The sequence below is a fragment of the Procambarus clarkii genome, chromosome 6 (assembly GCF_040958095.1).
Source record: "Procambarus clarkii isolate CNS0578487 chromosome 6, FALCON_Pclarkii_2.0, whole genome shotgun sequence".
NCBI classification, from domain to species: Eukaryota; Metazoa; Arthropoda; class Malacostraca; order Decapoda; family Cambaridae; genus Procambarus; species Procambarus clarkii.
In genome coordinates, this window is record NC_091155.1 from 25,367,780 (window position 1) to 25,386,932 (window position 19,153).

The 19,153-nt window shown below is 44.7% G+C and overlaps 1 protein-coding gene across 1 annotated transcript in view; it reads right to left on the bottom strand.

Annotated features, from left to right (window-relative positions):
* Positions 1-571: 571 nt before the first annotated feature.
* Positions 572-19,153, bottom strand: part of LOC123754024 (uncharacterized) — a 21,889-nt gene continuing 3,307 nt past the window's right edge. Inside the window, exons 2-10 of the mRNA XM_045736137.2 lie at positions 18,235-18,486; positions 16,198-16,323; positions 14,942-15,090; positions 14,009-14,095; positions 7,086-7,288; positions 5,415-5,523; positions 3,373-3,572; positions 3,091-3,260; positions 572-2,408 (exon numbers count right to left, since the gene is read on the bottom strand). Of these exons, the coding sequence (XP_045592093.1) occupies positions 710-2,408; positions 3,091-3,260; positions 3,373-3,572; positions 5,415-5,523; positions 7,086-7,288; positions 14,009-14,095; positions 14,942-15,090; positions 16,198-16,323; positions 18,235-18,486 (2,995 nt within the window). The 3' untranslated portion in view covers positions 572-709. The remainder of the gene's footprint in view (positions 2,409-3,090; positions 3,261-3,372; positions 3,573-5,414; positions 5,524-7,085; positions 7,289-14,008; positions 14,096-14,941; positions 15,091-16,197; positions 16,324-18,234; positions 18,487-19,153) is intronic.

Sequence of the window (19,153 nt, forward strand, 5' to 3'; positions counted from 1 at the left end):
TATATATTTTTATCAAGTCATTCGAACAAAATCTATAGTTCTACAAAGCTTCAATTCCAACAAAATATATAAAATGGTGAGGGGGGGAGTGGGTTCGATCCCATCGTAATGCCGCCATATTTTATCGTATACGCTGCTCCTAACCAACACTTCCGTGCAATAACTTAAGAGGTTGATAAAGCCCTTACAGGCGAAGCGTCGTCTACTGTTTAATAATTCTACACACTCCTTGACATTTCTCTATAATAATTTAAAGGTTTAGGCCGCTTATTAAATGTATAGTGATGAACAATAGGCCTATGTTACAAAGGTGTTTAGCTCACCGTGTGACTACTAGGCTCCTGGTAGTAGTTTGGAAGCCTAGTAGTTTGGGAACAAACTGGGTATCCTCTACGCCTATTTTATATATATATATATATATATATATATATATATATATATATATATATATATATATATATATATATATATATATATATATATATATATATATATATATATATATATATATACATATATATGCATATATATATATATATATATATATATATATATATATATATATATATATATATATATATATATATATATATATATATACTGATCACGATGCTTTACTGAGGTACTAAAGTCTACAACTACAGGGGGTAAATATTTTAAGCTGGTGGAAGCTATATAATGTATTTACACGCTAGAGTTCCAGCTGTCCTCAATCATGCGAGGGCCCTCGGTTCGTATTTTGTAAATTGGGCTGAGTATGTTGCCTGGGATGATCAGGTTGCGTAAATTGTGTGGCCCGACCAGTGCCCTCCGAGTTAACTTTTGTGTGTCTGTTAGCTGGGCTAGGGCTGTCCTCTCTGGGCCTGGCAGCGAACACCATGAATTCAACACTTCCTTCAATGACTGGCTCTGTGGGACTGGGAACACTGACTGGGGAACCGACTGTGTTATTGGCAACCGATGGACTGCTTGTGGGCGCTTCAGAATTGTCCATCGAGTTGATGCTGTAATTTGTGTTTCTGGGAAGTTTGGTGTTGTTTCCAGAGGCACTGGAAGGGAGGCTTGTGTTGTCTTTGAGTGGCATGAGGGAACTCGAATTCAGCGTCCCGTTATACGGATTTCTGGTAATGCGTGAGAGCTTGGCAGTTTCTTCTAGCTCTCTCAAGATGTCATCCAAAATGTCAATAAGCTTCTCGTTCTCTTTTATGCGAGACTTATCGACTGCTGTTAGCTTTCGATTGGAGTACAGCGAGTCCGTCTCTGCCTCATTGATGATCTCGTGAGAGGTCGTCCTCGTAAACTCGTCCTTTTCGACTTCTTGGCCTTGGGTTCTCGTGCTTATTAGAGTCTCTCGTTCAGTATTACCCTCGTCGACCTCCTCCAGACCTACGTCTCTTTCTCTAGAGGAAGTGTCATGCTCACTTTCACTATCATCAAATAGGTTTATATCTTTCTTAATGTTAAGAGAGACTCTTTTTGCATTAGTATTAAGCACGCTTGAACTGCGAACGCTTCCAGAGGGCCTGAGGGTCGACGTGCTTCTGGTAGGGTATATATGACTTGGTTCTTTATGGGAAGTCTCAGTGTAACCTCTCCTCTGCCCGTTCTGTCGGTTCATCAAGTCTTGTTCACCTCTTCTTTGTATTTCTTCTGTGACGGTATTCACTCTAGCGCTACGGGTTTGAGGTGGTACAGGCGCAGAAGTGACTGTATCTTGTTGAGAGCGCGAGGTACTGACAGCTGGAGTCTTCTTTGTTGTGGGTGAAGCAGCTAAATCATCTGTCGACAGTCTATGGCCGATGATTTGTTCCTTATTTGGTGCATTCTTACTGGGTTCGGAAAGGTGATGAGCTGTCAGATTTGTAGAGGTCCCTGCCTGGTCGCTCTTGTGAGTGGATGCTGGTGGCTGCGTCACCCCTGTCGTCTCTGGATGAGAGGAGGCGGGAGGCGTGTCAATAGCAGCGTATTCAGTGAAGTAAGTGGCGTCTGATATGGCTCCATAGTCATAGTTTGGAATATATTCACTAAATAATGCATCACCGGTATTGAGGACCGTATCATAATATCCCTCAGGGAGTTCCTCAACGCGATCCTCCTCAGCAGCTTTCTCTAGCGAAGGACTTTCCGAAATCCCCGAGGGAGGCTGAGGCGATGGATGTAGCTCGCGGCTCTGGAGAGGCGCCCTGGTCGTCCCATTACTATGTTCGGTTCTCTCAGTTGTGGCTTTGTCCTTCCCTTCGCCGTCAAGCTGCAAGGACTGCGGCCGGAATCGTCTAGCGGCGCCAAAAATCTTGTTATCGACTTCCTCTGTAAGAAGCTCCAGAAGCTGGGTGTTGTACTGGTTCTGCCAGGCGGCCTGCGAGCCTTCGCCGGTAGCTAGCGCCCCGGCCAGGTCATACGGCTCCGGCCTGAAACAGAAAAATATATTTTTAGCAGTCATCGAGAACAATATTTTGCAACATGACACGTATACACAAGAATGTTCTCTGTCAGAGTATATATATATAGTGTTATTTTTTGTTTTTAAATTTATTATGCCCCATAACGTACTCGTCTAGAGATGAGTGGTGGAACTCATGCCCATCCACTGAATGGTAGTTGACCCATATTCTTTCTGTGAGTGATAGTGAACTCCATAGCCATCCTGTGAGCAGCAGTGGACTCCATACCCATCCTGTGAGTGGCAGTGGACTCCAGACCCATTCTGTGAGTGGCAGTGGACTCCAGACCCATTCTGTGAGTGGCAGTGGACTCCAGACCCATTCTGTGAGTGACAGTGGACTCCATACCCATCGTATGAGTGGTAGTGGACTCCATACCCATCCTTCTGTGAGTGTTAATGCACTTTATACCCCGTTCCATGACTGCGAGGTGCCCTCCTCCTCCCTTACCACAAGGACGCTGTCAACACTCCAACCATACCATCAGCGCCCCAATTCTACCGTCAGTGTACCGGTAGCACGCAAAACTATGGCCGGATTTCAGTAGGAATCACTAGGAGTTAGTAGCATCCAAACTCCCTCTTCCCTCTCTCCCTTGTTCCCTCTCTCCTCTCCCATCTCTTCTCACCCCTCACCCCGGTCAACTCACATGTCCTCAGCGCTGAAGACCTTCTCCTGTAGCTTCTGGATGTCGTGTTTAACGTCGGCAATCATCAGGCTGAGGAAGTCGAAGGACCCTGGTTCGCCCTTCTCTCCAGGGGGACCTGCGGGCCCTGGAAGCCCTCGCGGCCCAGGCTTCCCTGGGGCCCCCGGTGAGCCCTGAACAAGAATAGATATACAAGTGAGCGCAGGTGTGCGAGAATTAAGAGATCAAGAATGGAATGATGGGGATTATAGAATTATTTTTAGAAACACGACACACTATACCCACCACGGCACCGCGGCGACACCTGCAGAACTGTCGTCGTCCCCGCCCCTGGAGGACGGTCCACGAGTCGAGAGGGAAGTCGTCCTTGGTGAAGGGGTCGTCAGCGGGCGGCCGCGGTGTCGTTGGCGCCATCTCCGTCGGCGGCGCCCACACCGGGCCCTCTGGCCCCCTCTGCCCTGGGGGCCCCGGCGACCCTTCTGGACCTGTCGACCAGAATCACAACCTGAATTTACTCCAGCTGGCAGCTCAGGGCACGCGCTGCTGCTGCTGCCGATGACCCTGGGCATGCTCTGCTGCAGCTGGTATACCCAGGCATGTCCTACTGCAGTTGGGTGAGGGCCCCGGGCATGGTTTACGGCAGCTGGCAGCCCTTGGCATGCTCTGCTGCAGCTGGCAGCCCTGAGCATGCTCTGCTGCAGCTGGCAGCCCTGAGCATGCCCTGCTGCAGTTTGTAAAATAACCTAAACAAATTGTTTTGTCTTTTTTAAAACATTCATTTCCAACAGAGTGCAAAAGATTCAACTGAATTCTTTTTTTCAGAGTAATAATTCAGAACCATGGAAGCTGCCAACGAAACTAAATTTAACTGTTTTAGTTGATAAGGAGAGAGGGGAAGGAGAGGGAACAATGTCCCATATATATATATATATATATATATATATATATATATATATATATATATATATATATATATATATATATATATATATATATATATATACATATATATATATATATATATATATATATATATATATATATATACTTACTAAGATCGTTTTTTAATTGCTCAATTCAAAATAGATTTAAGATGTACAAGCCATTACTAATATTCACGTTGTATGGCTTTGTAATATGTATTAATTTGCCTTAATATTCTATAAGAAGTTTCTAATTATCTAATGGTCTGTTTATTCATTTGTCAGAAAATTCTCACTAAGTTGATTGAGAGAGGTCGACTTCAGTAACAAAATATATAATCACTTTTAATAGTAACATCAGTGAATTTGTTTTAATACAAATTACAAAGTTATACAAAATTGATGCCTACCCCGATCCACCCATATTGGGCACGTACCTTTTAGCAAATTCTGTTAAAAAAATTGGCAAGGCTAAACCCCAAGCACCTATTGTTTCCGGCCCCGGACGGACATTTTATTTTATTGATATAGATTTACCGTACATCTTGTACTATCTTAAGATGCTCTTCTCAGTATTACGAAATATTGACCTGCATTTCACATCTCTCCAAGACATCCTCATTCCTTACTCTGTTCTCTAACACCACACATGTTCCTTAGATTTCTTTTTTCTAGTGCTGTAATTTCACGTTCACACTACACATTCGTTTCACAGCCGAACGTACGAGTCGTGACTATCATTCATTCACGTACATTCATGTCTACATTTATTCCCTATTGTGTTTCGTAATTCAGGCATTCACTGAGCCAGTCACCTTCCTTCTCTGATCCGACTCTGCCTTCAATATTGAGTAAACAAATGTGTATTTTTCAGTTGCATATCCAAGGTATTTAAATTGATGTCCGCTCCTAAACACTTCGCAATTCAATTATATTTCATAATTGGAATTTCCATCTCTAACCCAACCACATGGAATTATTAGTAGAGGCATGGCCTCGCTTCTTACTGGGTCGTCGTTCGATTCTCGATAATCCATATGGTTGGGAACCGTTCCTTCATTCGTTCATCGTATTCCAGCTCCTTGTCCTCATATCCCATCTCCTTGTCCTCGTATCTCAGCTCCTTGTCCTCATATTCCATCTCGTTGTCCTCATATACTATTTCCTTGTTCTCATATCCCAGCTCCTTGTCCTCATATTCCATCTCCTTGTCCTCATATTCCATCTCTTTGTCCTCATATCCCATCTCCTTGTCCTCATATCCCTTCCAAACTCATTCTTTCAGCATCATTACTCTTATCCACATTCACCATCAACACTCATATCACACACACGTCTCCCTTCCCATGCGTCCTGCCTTCCTACTTCGACAATGAAGCACTGTGACCTGTAACGGCGACCTACCTGGGAAGCCCCGGGGACCTGAAGCTCCGGGCGGACCTGGGGGACCTTCGGGTCCTGGGAGTCCGGCGGCGAAACTGTAGAGACGGACGGCCGTGCTGAGAGCCACCACCTGCAGCAGAGGGTAATGGTGACGATGGGGTAGTGGCGAGGGAGAGGTGGGAAGGGGCAGGAGGATGAGGTAGGGGAACAGGAGGATGAGGTGGGGGGATGAGGGGAACAGGAGGATGAGGTAGGGGAACAGGAGGATGAGGGGAACAGGAGGATGAGGTGGGGGAATGAGGGGGAACAGGAGGATGAGGTAGGGGAACAGGAGGATGAGGGGAACAGGAGGATGAGGTGGGGGAATGAGGGGGAACAGGAGGATGAGGTAGGGGAACAGGAGGATGAGGGGAACAGGAGGATGAGGTGGGGGAATGAGGGGGAACAGGAGGATGAGGTAGGGGAACAGGAGGATGAGGGGAACAGGAGGATGAGGTGGGGGAATGAGGGGGAACAGGAGGATGAGGTAGGGGAACAGGAGGATGAGGGGAACAGGAGGATGAGGTGGGGGAATGAGGGGGAACAGGAGGATGAGGTGTGGGAGGGGGAGGAAACAAGCAACGACTTGATAAAGGTCCAAATGGATTAAAACGTCCAATTCCTGTATTTTCAGACTTGTGAGTTGGGTGTCTATTTTTCAACCCGGTTATTGTCAGCAACGATCTTTCTCGTCAGATTTAGAAGCCTTGTCTCCAGAGCCTCCCAAATTCTTTTTTGTTGCCAACCTTTCTTACCTCTTCTGCTTTGAACAATCTTGTCAAGAAATCTTGCCAGAATCGTTTTGTGACTCTGCAGTGGTAAGCGATGCTGCCGTCATTGATCGTTCCAATCAGTGGGATGCACTTGCATTCCCAGCATCCAGACTAGACCCAATAAAATAACTGTACAGCTGGAACAGCTCAGAAGTGGAGAAAAAAAGCTTAGACCTTGCTCCATGCTGCATCGTTACAGGAGAACATCGATATACATAGGTTCCCACGTTAATGTGATTGATTTCATTAGTGTTTGCCTTTCCAAAGGGGGGATTCGAACACAGGCTTGCAAACAAAATACGACACTGACACTGGTAATCAGGCCAGGCTGCTCACACTAAGGAAGGGTCTCAAAAGCATCTAACTGGTACTCTAACGGAGAGTTGAATCCCCTCCTAAGCGCACCACTATGGTACCCGGTACCCCACATTGGTAGATGCAGACAGATATAGGTACAGATAGATACAAATGTAAATATTTTATTCAGAAAGACGAAAAACGCTTCCAACTTCACAGGCGTAGGCTACAGTATGTATGAGATCTACAACTTCCATATATCAGAGGAAAGCTTCATGCAAATCATGAAATATACCCGAAGGGGGGATGCATAACACTGTCGGCCCAGGAACAGTTAAATTACTTGAATGAATTATGTTGACTTTTGCCTTAGAAAACGTGCATCTCACGATAAACTATTCTGGCCCGCCGCACGGTGCAAGGTAGAGAGAGAGAGAGAGAGAGAGAGAGAGAGAGAGAGAGAGAGAGAGAGAGAGAGAGAGAGAGAGAGAGAGAGAGAGAGAGAGAGAGAGAGAGAGAGATTAAAGAGAGAGGGGGTAGAGAGATTGAGAGACAGCAACGATTATAGCTTCATCACACTAACCTTCTCCTCTAAGCTCTTGATCTTAGCTGACATTTGTCCAACTGAGGAGCAGGAGGCGGAGCACTGCTGACCTGAATCGGGCTGCAGGGCGAGGCTGTGGGCGGGGCTTGCAAGCTGCGGGGCATGCCATTGGCCAGGAGACTGCAAGGCCCCGCCCTCACTCGCCAACTCGCACGTGCTATTGTCCCCGCGTAAACGGTAACCTGTTTGTAAACAAAGCACATTGAGGGTTTTTTACACTATAGAATATGTGTGAATATCACGAAAATAAACACGTGATTAAAAATGTGACAGTGTCAGACCACGGAGGAAAATTGAAACAGGAATTTCCTTAAGTACTTTCGTATATTAATACATCTTCAGAAGGAGTCACTCCTTCTGAAGATGTATTAATATACGAAAGTACTTAAGGAAACTCCTGTTTCAATTTTCCTCTTAGGTCTGACACTGTCACTATGGAATATGTATGTTCTACCATTGAACCATAAATATGGCACTTCCTCTTTGAGTTTAAGACTCATTATATACCTTAAACTGTGTGACATCTTGAGATTATTGTCTAGAACTGTGATCCTCATCTCTCAGGATGTTTGAGACATGAGGTTTGTTAGCCAGCACAAGGATAATTTGGTTGGATTATGAGGATATCCTCAAGAACACGAGAATAGAACATGTTCGATCTATTCTTCTATATAGTATATACATATAGCATATATATAGCTTTTATATAGCATATACACTTTTATATACCTCATATAGGCAGGTCTAAAAGGATTGACTAGTCACTGCTGTAATGTTGGAGAGTATGACTCGGTTCTTGCAGTTACTCCATGCAGCCCGTCCTCCAAAGGTTTCCCAACGTCAAAAAACTGTCGTATTAAAGTGACCTTATCCTAACCTACCAGAGGACCCAAAACAGAAAACGGGTCAGTATGTCAATTTTGCAAACCGCTACCATTTTCTAGTACGACAGTTTTTGGCCTTAGGTGGAATATACGTCAAAATGCGACGTTCTATTAGGAGGACGGGTTGTTCTGACACACTGGTGAACATTGGTGCCCACCGACACAGGTGTCAGATCTAAGCAAATCCGAACTTTTGACACTGTTACTCTTGTAGGGTTTGAATGCATGAAGAAATGTAGTTTTTATTTAATAAGAGATGAGTGCCTTGAAATTGAAATTAAAATTGAAATAAGTTTATTGATGTAAAATACACACAAAGGGATGAGGTAGCTCAAGCTATTCTCACCCCGTTCAGTACATCGTGTTAATACATACATAGACACACATCACAAACAATAAACATATTACCAAACATTCTGAAAGATAAACATCTACATTTCCTCCTTTACACAAGTAGTATGGTATCAGACGTACATACAAATACTTTTATGACCTAGGTATACTGTATAGACAATTTGCAAGAGACATGCAGATAATTCAACAAAAAAATTAGTCTTGGTGATGAGTGCCTTGATCTAGTTCAGTTTCATCTTTGTAAGATGCTGATTTAGCTAATTATGAATATAATAATGAAGTTTTATTATATTGAATATAATATGAACAGTTCTTTAGACATTCAAGGACATTCACGACATCCTTCAAGAACCCCATGAAGGAAGCATTCATAATACTGTGTAGTGTACGCTATGTAATACAATCTTGGAAGATAACGTCTGGAAGTGTGTGTGTGTGTGTGTGTGTGTGTGTGTGTGTGTGTGTGTGTGTGTGTGTGTGTGTGTGTGTGTGTGTTTACTCACCTAGTTGTGTGAGTACTAGATGTGTGTGTGTGTAGGGGAGGGGGGGGGGGAATGGGTTGGATGTGTGTGTGTGATTCACTATATGTGGGTTTGAAGAGGATATTCCTTGGTAGAGATATGGTCAGTCAGCCTTTCGTATAGTTAGGGAGTGGCATTTGGTTCTTTTGAGACTTTGTATCCATTACTGCTTTCATTAGCAACTCTGCTCCTTTAATTATACTTGACAAACTTCATCACTGAAATGAATGACTCACATGAGTATATCGAGGAAAATACAGCTGTTGCGAGATTTTTCAATAAAAAATTTAAAAAATGAAAGAGATTTTTAAATAAAAAATATAACAAATAAAATTCCAATATTTTCAGAACCATATTTTCTGCCATATTTTTTCCGTTAATCCTTTCACTAACTAATCTTTTGTAGTATTTTTTAGTTCAGCTCTTGAATCGACAATTTTGTTTTTTCTCCAAAATAAGTTGGTTTGTAAATCAATTGCGTCTCAAAATAATTCAAATCGGTCAACTGCTGATTCCTAATTAAGTTTGCCTACTGTCTGCTTACTTGATGAGTTTTGTGGTTTCATAAAACTTAGTAAATCTTAGATAATAGATTAATTAGATTAATAGGGGTGACATGATCGAGGTTTACAAATGGACGAATGGACATAACAAAGGGGATATTAATGGAGTATTAAAAGTACTCAAGGCACTTGAGTAAATAAACTTAGTAAATCTTAGAAGAAAACAGTTCAGCAATTGAATCAATAATCTTCGAAAATAGCTTTTTAAAGCTCTGAATGTCCGTTTTCTCGTGAATTTGAAGATCTGTCATGTGTGTTATTTTAAGGTTTTAAAATATTAAAAAGTGATTTTGTCAACATAACTTTTGTTTAAATATTTAGTTTAATTTCAAAGACTTTTATGTTATCAAACTAAACATCAAGTGTTTATCCATCCTGTCTTCATAAACTATCACTAATTCTTAGGTATAATCCGACTGCCTCCTCCCCTTTGTTGATGAGTGTACAAAATAATTTCAATGCAACACGTCCGTAAATTAGGATAGACTCACCTAGACTGCCGCCGATTCCAAGGATGTGTTCATTAATTTTAACATACTGTTTATTCAAAATAGAAATTTTCTCAAATATAAATTAAAATTATATATTAGTATATTGTGCATATTTAGACCTAGGTTAGGTTACGTGTTTAGGTTCTGTTGACAATTATTTGTACTTGTAGTACGTGGGTGATACATTTACAGAGTTGTGATTCGACCAGAAGTGTCGAATCGAATCGAATAGATAAATTCAGATAATTCTATAACACATAAAGGGGAAGCAAGTTTGTTTAAATGTCCACTGAGAGAACTGCAGCCAATTGCAGAGTACTTTGGGTTATAATATCTGCAAGATGGAGTGTCGCAAGGCGCCATCTGATTAATACAACGTCTTTAATAGTGGTGATAATGGCGAAAATGCTGAGGAAGGCAGAGGGAAATTGTCGCTCCTGGAGGGCGAGGTGAAAGGTGAGGGTGTCAGGCAGAAGTCACCAAGAGGGCTCTTGAGTCAACGTTGGGAGCAATGAAGACGCTGTCGATGAGATCAGCGTCTTGTTTCAGGGTTCGGTCAGGTGGCTCAGCCAGTGGAGCTCGCAACTGAAGATGAGAGAGCGTAGAAAGTGTCGAAAACTAGATCAGGGAATATGAGAGAGAGAGAGAGAGAGAGAGAGAGAGAGAGAGAGAGAGAGAGAGAGAGAGAGAGAGAGAGAGAGAGAGATGTTAGAATGGGTGACCTTAGATTAGTCCTTAAGAACTAGCAGTCCCCGTGGCGCCGCGATTTGACCTGGGTTCGTATCCTGGCCGGGGAGGATTGACTGGGCGCCAATCCTTAACTGTACGCCTCTGTTCACCCAGCAGTAAAATGGGTTCCTGGTTATTAAACGATTTGGCAGGTCGTATTCCGGGGAAAATTAAGATTAAAGACCTGCCTGAAACGCTATGCGTGCTAGTGGCTGCCTGAAACACTATGCGTGCTAGTGGCTGCCTGAAACACTATGCGTGCTAGTGGCTGCCTGAAACACTATGCGTGCTAGTGGCTGCCTGAAACACTATGCGTGCTAGTGGCTGCCTGAAACACTATGCGTGCTAGTGGCTGCCTGAAACACTATGCGTGCTAGTGGCTGCCTGAAACACTATGCGTGCTAGTGGCTGCCTGAAACGCTATGCGTGCTAGTGGCTGCCTGAAACACTATGCGTGCTAGTGGCTGCCTGAAACACTATGCGTGCTAGTGGCTGCCTGAAACACTATGCGTGCTAGTGGCTGCCTGAAACACTATGCGTGCTAGTGGCTGCCTGAAACACTATGCGTGCTAGTGGCTGCCTGAAACACTATGCGTGCTAGTGGCTGCCTGAAACACTATGCGTGCTAGTGGCTGCCTGAAACACTATGCGTGCTAGTGGCTGCCTGAAACGCTATGCGTGCTAGTGGCTGCCTGAAACACTATGCGTGCTAGTGGCTGCCTGAAACACTATGCGTGCTAGTGGCTGCCTGAAACACTATGCGTGCTAGTGGCTGCCTGAAACACTATGCGTGCTAGTGGCTGCCTGAAACACTATGCGTGCTAGTGGCTGCCTGAAACGCTATGCGTGCTAGTGGCTGCCTGAAACACTATGCGTGCTAGTGGCTGCCTGAAACACTATGCGTGCTAGTGGCTGCCTGAAACACTATGCGTGCTAGTGGCTGCCTGAAACACTATGCGTGCTAGTGGCTGCCTGAAACACTATGCGTGCTAGTGGCTGCCTGAAACACTATGCGTGCTAGTGGCTGCCTGAAACACTATGCGTGCTAGTGGCTGCCTGAAACACTATGCGTGCTAGTGGCTGCCTGAAACACTATGCGTGCTAGTGGCTGCCTGAAACACTATGCGTGCTAGTGGCTGCCTGAAACACTATGCGTGCTAGTGGCTGCCTGAAACACTATGCGTGCTAGTGGCTGCCTGAAACACTATGCGTGCTAGTGGCTGCCTGAAACACTATGCGTGCTAGTGGCTGCCTGAAACACTATGCGTGCTAGTGGCTGCCTGAAACACTATGCGTGCTAGTGGCTGCCTGAAACACTATGCGTGCTAGTGGCTGCCTGAAACGCTATGCGTGCTAGTGGCTGCCTGAAACACTATGCGTGCTAGTGGCTGCCTGAAACACTATGCGTGCTAGTGGCTGCCTGAAACACTATGCGTGCTAGTGGCTGCCTGAAACACTATGCGTGCTAGTGGCTGCCTGAAACACTATGCGTGCTAGTGGCTGCCTGAAACACTATGCGTGCTAGTGGCTGCCTGAAACACTATGCGTGCTAGTGGCTGCCTGAAACGCTATGCGTGCTAGTGGCTGCCTGAAACACTATGCGTGCTAGTGGCTGCCTGAAACACTATGCGTGCTAGTGGCTGCCTGAAACACTATGCGTGCTAGTGGCTGCCTGAAACACTATGCGTGCTAGTGGCTGCCTGAAACACTATGCGTGCTAGTGGCTGCCTGAAACACTATGCGTGCTAGTGGCTACCTGAAACACTATGCGTGCTAGTGGCTGCCTGAAACACTATGCGTGCTAGTGGCTGCCTGAAACACTATGCGTGCTAGTGGCTGCCTGAAACACTATGCGTGCTAGTGGCTGCCTGAAACACTATGCGTGCTAGTGGCTGCCTGAAACACTATGCGTGCTAGTGGCTACCTGAAACACTATGCGTGCTAGTGGCTGCCTGAAACACTATGCGTGCTAGTGGCTGCCTGAAACACTATGCGTGCTAGTGGCTGCCTGAAACACTATGCGTGCTAGTGGCTGTACTAGAATGTAACAGTTCTTGTAAATATAAATAAATATAAAAAGAATTATAAAAAATAAAACATATAAGAAAATATCAGGCCAGATAACCCCCTCTCCTCCCCCCCCCCCCAAACTAATCCCACTTCTCCCCCTTTACCCCCCCCCCCCCCCGAGCTCAATGAAGAGAGTACAACTGAAGAATCAAGGGATTCAAAACAAGAATAAAGGATTGAGAACGGTCCAGAGTAGATTTCTAGACTATAGAAGAGCCTCTAGAACTTCGGTCTCTTCAGCAAAGAGTTAGAAGAGGGGTGAGCTCTAGTACAGCCGAGAAAGGGAAAAGAGGTGGCAGAAAACGGGATACAATAGGGCAGAAAACGGGATACAATAGGGCAGGAAAGAGCTAAAGAAATATAAACGCCATTTCAACCAGGATTTTCAGTGAAGACATCCCACTGATTCTCTAAACAAATTTCCAACAAAGATCCTAAAGCAAATTTCACAGCAAATTCCTGTCTTGAGAGCCTTATGCCAACCAACATTATCGTTAAAAAAATATAACGTACAGTTTAAAGGAAACCAGCGGAAGTGAACACTAATTTCATTTTACGAGTGCAAATTGCGAAAATAACTTTCCCGTTTTCGTCATAAATTATCGTCTCGAGAGGGGTGACTGTTGAGTTCCTTCATTACTTCACTTGTCTTTGTTCTACGCATGGGATAACGCGATGATTACGCAAAACACCGAGTTCATGAAGAGTCATATACTTCCAGGAACGGTCAATAATCTTGATGGAGTTGGTGCTAATAAAACAAAGAGCGAAAGCTCTTTTGTGTGTGTCAGTATTTGTCAGTTTCCGTCTATCTTCTATCTGTTTAGAGTGTTACTTTTAAGCTTGTCTCTATCTTCCTGTTTATTTACGTCTGTATGCTCTGCTCTCTCTCTCTCTCTTTCTCTCTCTCTCTCTCTCTCTCTCTCTCTCTCTCTCTCTCTCTCTCTCTCTCTCTCTCTCTCTCTCTCTCTCTCTCTCTCAGTCCAACCACTTGGGCTGGACGGTTGAGCGACGGTCTCGCTTCTTGCAGGTCGGCGTTCAATCCCCGACTGTCCAAGTGGTTGGGCACCATTCCTTCCCGCCCGTCCCATCCCAAATCCTTATCCTGACCCCTTCCCAGTGCTATATAGTGGTCATGGCTTGGCGCTTTCCCCCCTGATAGTTCCCTTCTCTCTCTCTCTCTCTCTCTCTCTCTCTCTCTCTCTCTCTCTCTCTCTCTCTCTCTCTCTCTCTCTCTCTCTCTCTCTCTCTCTCTCTCTCTCTCTCTCTTTCTCTCTCTCTGTGCCTCACCTGAGCGGCAGGTACAGTGGAAGGAGCCGGGCACGTTGACACAGTGGTGTTCACAGCCTCCGTTGTGGCCCACACACTCGTCGATGTCTGCCAGGGGGGTGGGAAACAGACGTGTTGGAGACAGCAGACACAGCAGTAGGCAGCGGCAGACGTGTTGTAGGCAGCATCAGCAGGAGACGCAGCAGCAGCAGTCGCAGGAGTAACAAAAGAAGAAGCAATTATATTCGTGAAGAAAATCAACAATATCATCATTGAAAAGTAGACACCTCAGCAACACACGTGAAAATATATTGATAACTCGATAACGGTTTAAGGACCGAAACGTTGTCATTTCCTTGCTCGTCAGATGGCGTCTGGTTATCCGTGACGTCGCCAACATATCAAACTTTGACCCAGCTAAGCCAGATCACACTAGGTGAGGTAATTACTAGCACAAAACCCGAAGCCAGACCACTCAAGCCACACTTCCTCATTCTGAGACAGTCTTCCGGCTTCCCTGGGTCCAACCGCTGCGCCTTCACGCGCCTAACTAGCACTTAACGGCTGCTAAACCGCCGCAGCTGCTCTGCTGGACGTAATAATATGTGTGGGCGCACTACCGGTCTTGTACATGGTGGGTTAGGCTGGTGTCTTATGTGGTTGGGAGACATTCGCGATGCGTAATTGAAAATAAAGTGAAATTCACGTTCTTGCTGCGGGTGAGTTGTATTCTACATGCTAGTCATCTCTCTCTCTCTCTCTCTCTCTCTCTCTCTCTCTCTCTCTCTCTCTCTCTCTCTCTCTCTCTCTCTCTCTCTATCTATCTATCTATCTATCTTTCTCTCTTTCTCTCCCAAGTCAAGCCTGGCCTCGGGCCGGGCTAGGGGGAGTAGAAGAACTCCCAGAACCCCATCAAGCAGGTTACCACCCTTCCCGCGCCTCTCCCCTACTCACCAAGACAGACTGGAGTGAGACCTCTCTTGTGGTTCTCTGGGCTGAACCTGTAGCCGGAGTAGCAGGTGCAGATCACGCGGCCGAAATACACAGAACACTTCTGCTCACAAAATTCCTGCGTGCAAGGGTCCACCGTGTCGGGCAGGCACCTATGGACAGGTGTGTGTGTGTGGATGTGTGTGAGGATGAGCGTTGTGGCAGGTGTGTAGGGGTGAGAATGGTGGTGATGGTGGTGATAGGTGGGTGACGGTGGGGTGGGGGTGGTGGTGATAGTGGTGGTGTGGTGGTGAGGACAGAGGTGATAGTGGTGGTGATGGTGATGGTAATCCACAAATGTGGATTACCATCATCACTAATAACAAAATAAAATAAACATAAGATAGACTTAACTTTTCACGAAGTACCGACCACATTACAAATATAATTTGCACTTATTTAGGATTTGTAACAATTCATAGCAAAAGTTGAAGCTAATTATAAGATCTTCCTTTCATATTTAGAAATTTTATTTCCAATTTATGCAAAATGCCTCATTAGTGGTTTAATGCAAAAATATAATATAAATGAAGTTAAAACCAGGCAAGAGTTCGTGTAAGATAAAGTGAATTCTGAATACGACTTAAACCGTCTTACGAGAACGTGGACATCTGGGCCGCTATTCAGTAAGCATTTATACAACTGCTTGCGAAACCTGAACATCTTTCCTCAATCATGGCGGCTTTGATTTCCTATACTAAACAGTTTGAGAGTTTTGAAGCAATACCAGATTGCTTACAACAATAATAACCTTGGAGTGTGTAATTTTGAAGCCCATAAACTGGGTAATAAATGAAAATAAATCCACCATGATTAAGGTAAGATGTAGAGGTGCTCTCCTAGGTAAGGGGAGGCACCTATGTTAGGGGAGCACTTGGATAAGGGAAGCACCTGGATAACAGAGTATCTAGCTGAGATTAAAGTTCGCAGAAAAATAATTATCCCGCCTTAGATTCGATATTTTCTAAACAGTTTACAACGTCTCGTGAACAACGAGGACGATCTCGATGCGCTTCAGAACCCTTGGATATCCAAAGTGTTCTTCGCAAGTGCTTTGTAAATATTGACCCTGGGTCCCTGAATCCCTGAGTCCCTGGGTCCCTGAGTCCCTGGGGTCCCTGGGGTCCCTGGGTCTCTGAGTCCCTGGGTCCCTGGGTCTCTGGCGTCCCCTAGGTCCCTGACGTCCCCTAGGTCCCTGGAAATAGAAGCGAAAGACCAACCTGCCGGCGACGAAGTTGTATCCCTGGCAGCAGTGCCGCCGGAAGCAGTCGACCCACTGCTCCCTCACCTGACACTTGTACCGTGTCGTGATGACGTTGGCACTCGGGCATTCCAGCGTGTCCGACCTGCAGGAGGAGGAGAAAGAGAGTGAGGTTAACCTGCGGGACAATGATCATAATCTTAAGGATACTAAACTAGGCCATGGCCTAGGAGGTAAAGATTATGACCTGGAAGGAAGGTCCATGATTTAGGAGGCATAGACCACATGGCCATGCCTTCTTCATGCCAGACATCTAGCCGTGTCTAGATGTCTGGACTATTAACCTAGACTTGTGGTCATACACATTGTTTGGTAGGCAGTTTGTCTGCCTACCAAACCCTCTGCCGTTTGGGCTAATCAACATTTGTGACAAAGATGGACCACGGCGATAGTTCCCGTCTCGACAAGGGGAGCATCATGCATCTCAAGAGCAATTTTGTCAAGCGAATAAGCAACAGTCCTTGAGACAAACAGCGAAATTTGCAGGTAATTTGGTTTCCATTTACGACTGAGGTTTTTAAGCAGATTCCTTCTGTGATTTACTGGGAATATTCGAATGATATATATATATATATATATATATATATATATATATATATATATATATATATATATATGTATATATATATATATGTATATATATATATATATATATATATATATATATATATATATATATATATATATATATATATATATTATCCTCGCTGAACAGATGTTAGCATTTATTATATACACAAAGTATATATTTTTTTAACTTTTAATTGGTATTAAACTATTAATCCGTATCGTGTTCAAAGGTGAAATTCGTTTTTATATTTTTTTGCGAGCTAGGCTGTGCTTTGCAGTTCGGCAGTAATGACGTTCTTTTATTAAAGCGTTCCCAGAGATTGCCTGTAAAATAATTTCGTGCAATGGTCCGTATTTTGATTAGCAATCTAATTTGCAAACCGATTGGATTCATTATTCATGATCATAACCTTACACTTGGTTGGGTTAAACTCTAGTAGCATTAGTCTTTGTACTGCTGCAAGATCTGGTTCTCCTGTCGTAACCAGGAGCAAGTACTTACGCAAGCACTTACGAACGTGTACATCATTCCTCAATCTTTGACGGCTTTTGTTACATTTATTAAACAATTTACAAGCATGAAAACTTCCGAGTCAACTGTTGTTATTGTTATAAACAGCCTCCTGGTGCTTCGGAGCTCATTAACTGTTTAATAATTGGAAACAAAGCCGCCAAAGATTGAGAAAAGATGTACAGGTTCGTAAGTGCTTTCGTGAATCTCGCCCCAGCATTCGTCGACAGTCCCTACAATGCCTATAGTTTGTTAATGTGGACGTACAATGACTTTAGTGAAAATTGGATGTAAATGCCAATTACAGTAGCTGGAAATGAATCACTAATTGCCACCCTATTGACCTTCATTGTAACGAACCCCGTACTGAATTACCTTGTAATAAACCTACTACTAACCTACCTCATGACGAACTACTTTTTTGGGGGGGACCCCTACTCGTAACAAACCCCCTATTGACCTGTGCAGGCGATGAGTCACAATAACGTGGCTAGAGTATATTGACCAGACCACACACTAGAAGGTGAAGGGACGACGACGACGTTTCGGTCCGTCCTGGACCATTCTCAAGTCGAGAATGATCGTCCTGGACCATTCTCAAGTCGAGAATGATCGTCCTGGACCATTCTCGAGTCGAGAATGATCGTCCTGGACCATTCTCAAGTCGAGAATGATCGTCCTGGACCATTCTCGAGTCGAGAATGATCGTCCTGGACCATTCTTAAGTCGAGAATGATCGTCCTGGACCATTCTCAAGTCGAGAATGATCGTCCTGGACCATTCTCGAGTCGAGAATGATCGTCCTGGACCATTCTCGAGTCGAGAATGATCGTCCTGGACCATTCTCGAGTCGAAAATGATCGACTTGAGAATGGTCCAAGACGGACCGAGACGTCGTCGTCCCTATTGACGTACCTGGTGACAGCTTCCAGCTCATCCAGAAAGAAACCTCCACTCTCCTTGTACTGGTCCTCAGATGAAGCAAGGAGCTCCGGCTGGGGGCTGTTACCTGCCTCCTCCACCCTCTCCTGGTGGAGTGTGGGCAGGCGGTGCCCGGCCTCCTGGTGTGGGCGTGGGGCGCTCGGGTTCAGGAGGACGGAGGTGGGGTCAGCGTGGCCCGCCCACGACAATACCGCCCCCCACAGTATAAGATTGAGATAGGGAGCTCTGAAAGGAAATATATTTATATTATTGTAATTTAAATTAGGATTGCCACGTTTTATTAGGATGGAGAGAGGGGGGGGGGAGGGTTCACAGTGGGCTGAAATCATCAGCTATCAACCGAGAATCGTGGGTTCAGTCCCCCCTTTGGTAGGAAGAATTTGGTCAGCGTTTCCTTTTACCTGATGCCTCTATTCAGCAAGCAGTAAATAGGCACCTAGGAATTAGACAGCTATTTTGGGCTGGTTGATACCTGGTGTGGCTGTACCAGACAGCTGAGAGAGAGAGGTGTCAAAGATTGGATCAAACCTGAATTGTGCCCTCACCAAAATAGCTGTTTCCAGTCTTGTTTTACGGTTGCCTCTAGTGTTAGTAGGGTAAGGTAGGATTAGGTAGGGTAAGGTAGGGTGAGGTAGGGTAAGGTAAGGTAAGATCCCACAAGGTACTGCCATCTGAGATATTGACTGATGCAGCTTCTTCTTCTTCTTCATGTCTTCTCTGACTAGTTTGTGGAAGAGGCAACAGGCGGAAATATGTGATTAAGAGTCACTTGTAAGATTCAAAGAAGGCGGAGAAGGGAAGGGAAGGGAAGAGGAACGGAGGGTAAAAGAAGAAGGAGAGAGAAAGGTGAGAGGAATTAGAGAGTAAGTTATGATAGTGAAGGGCATAGGAG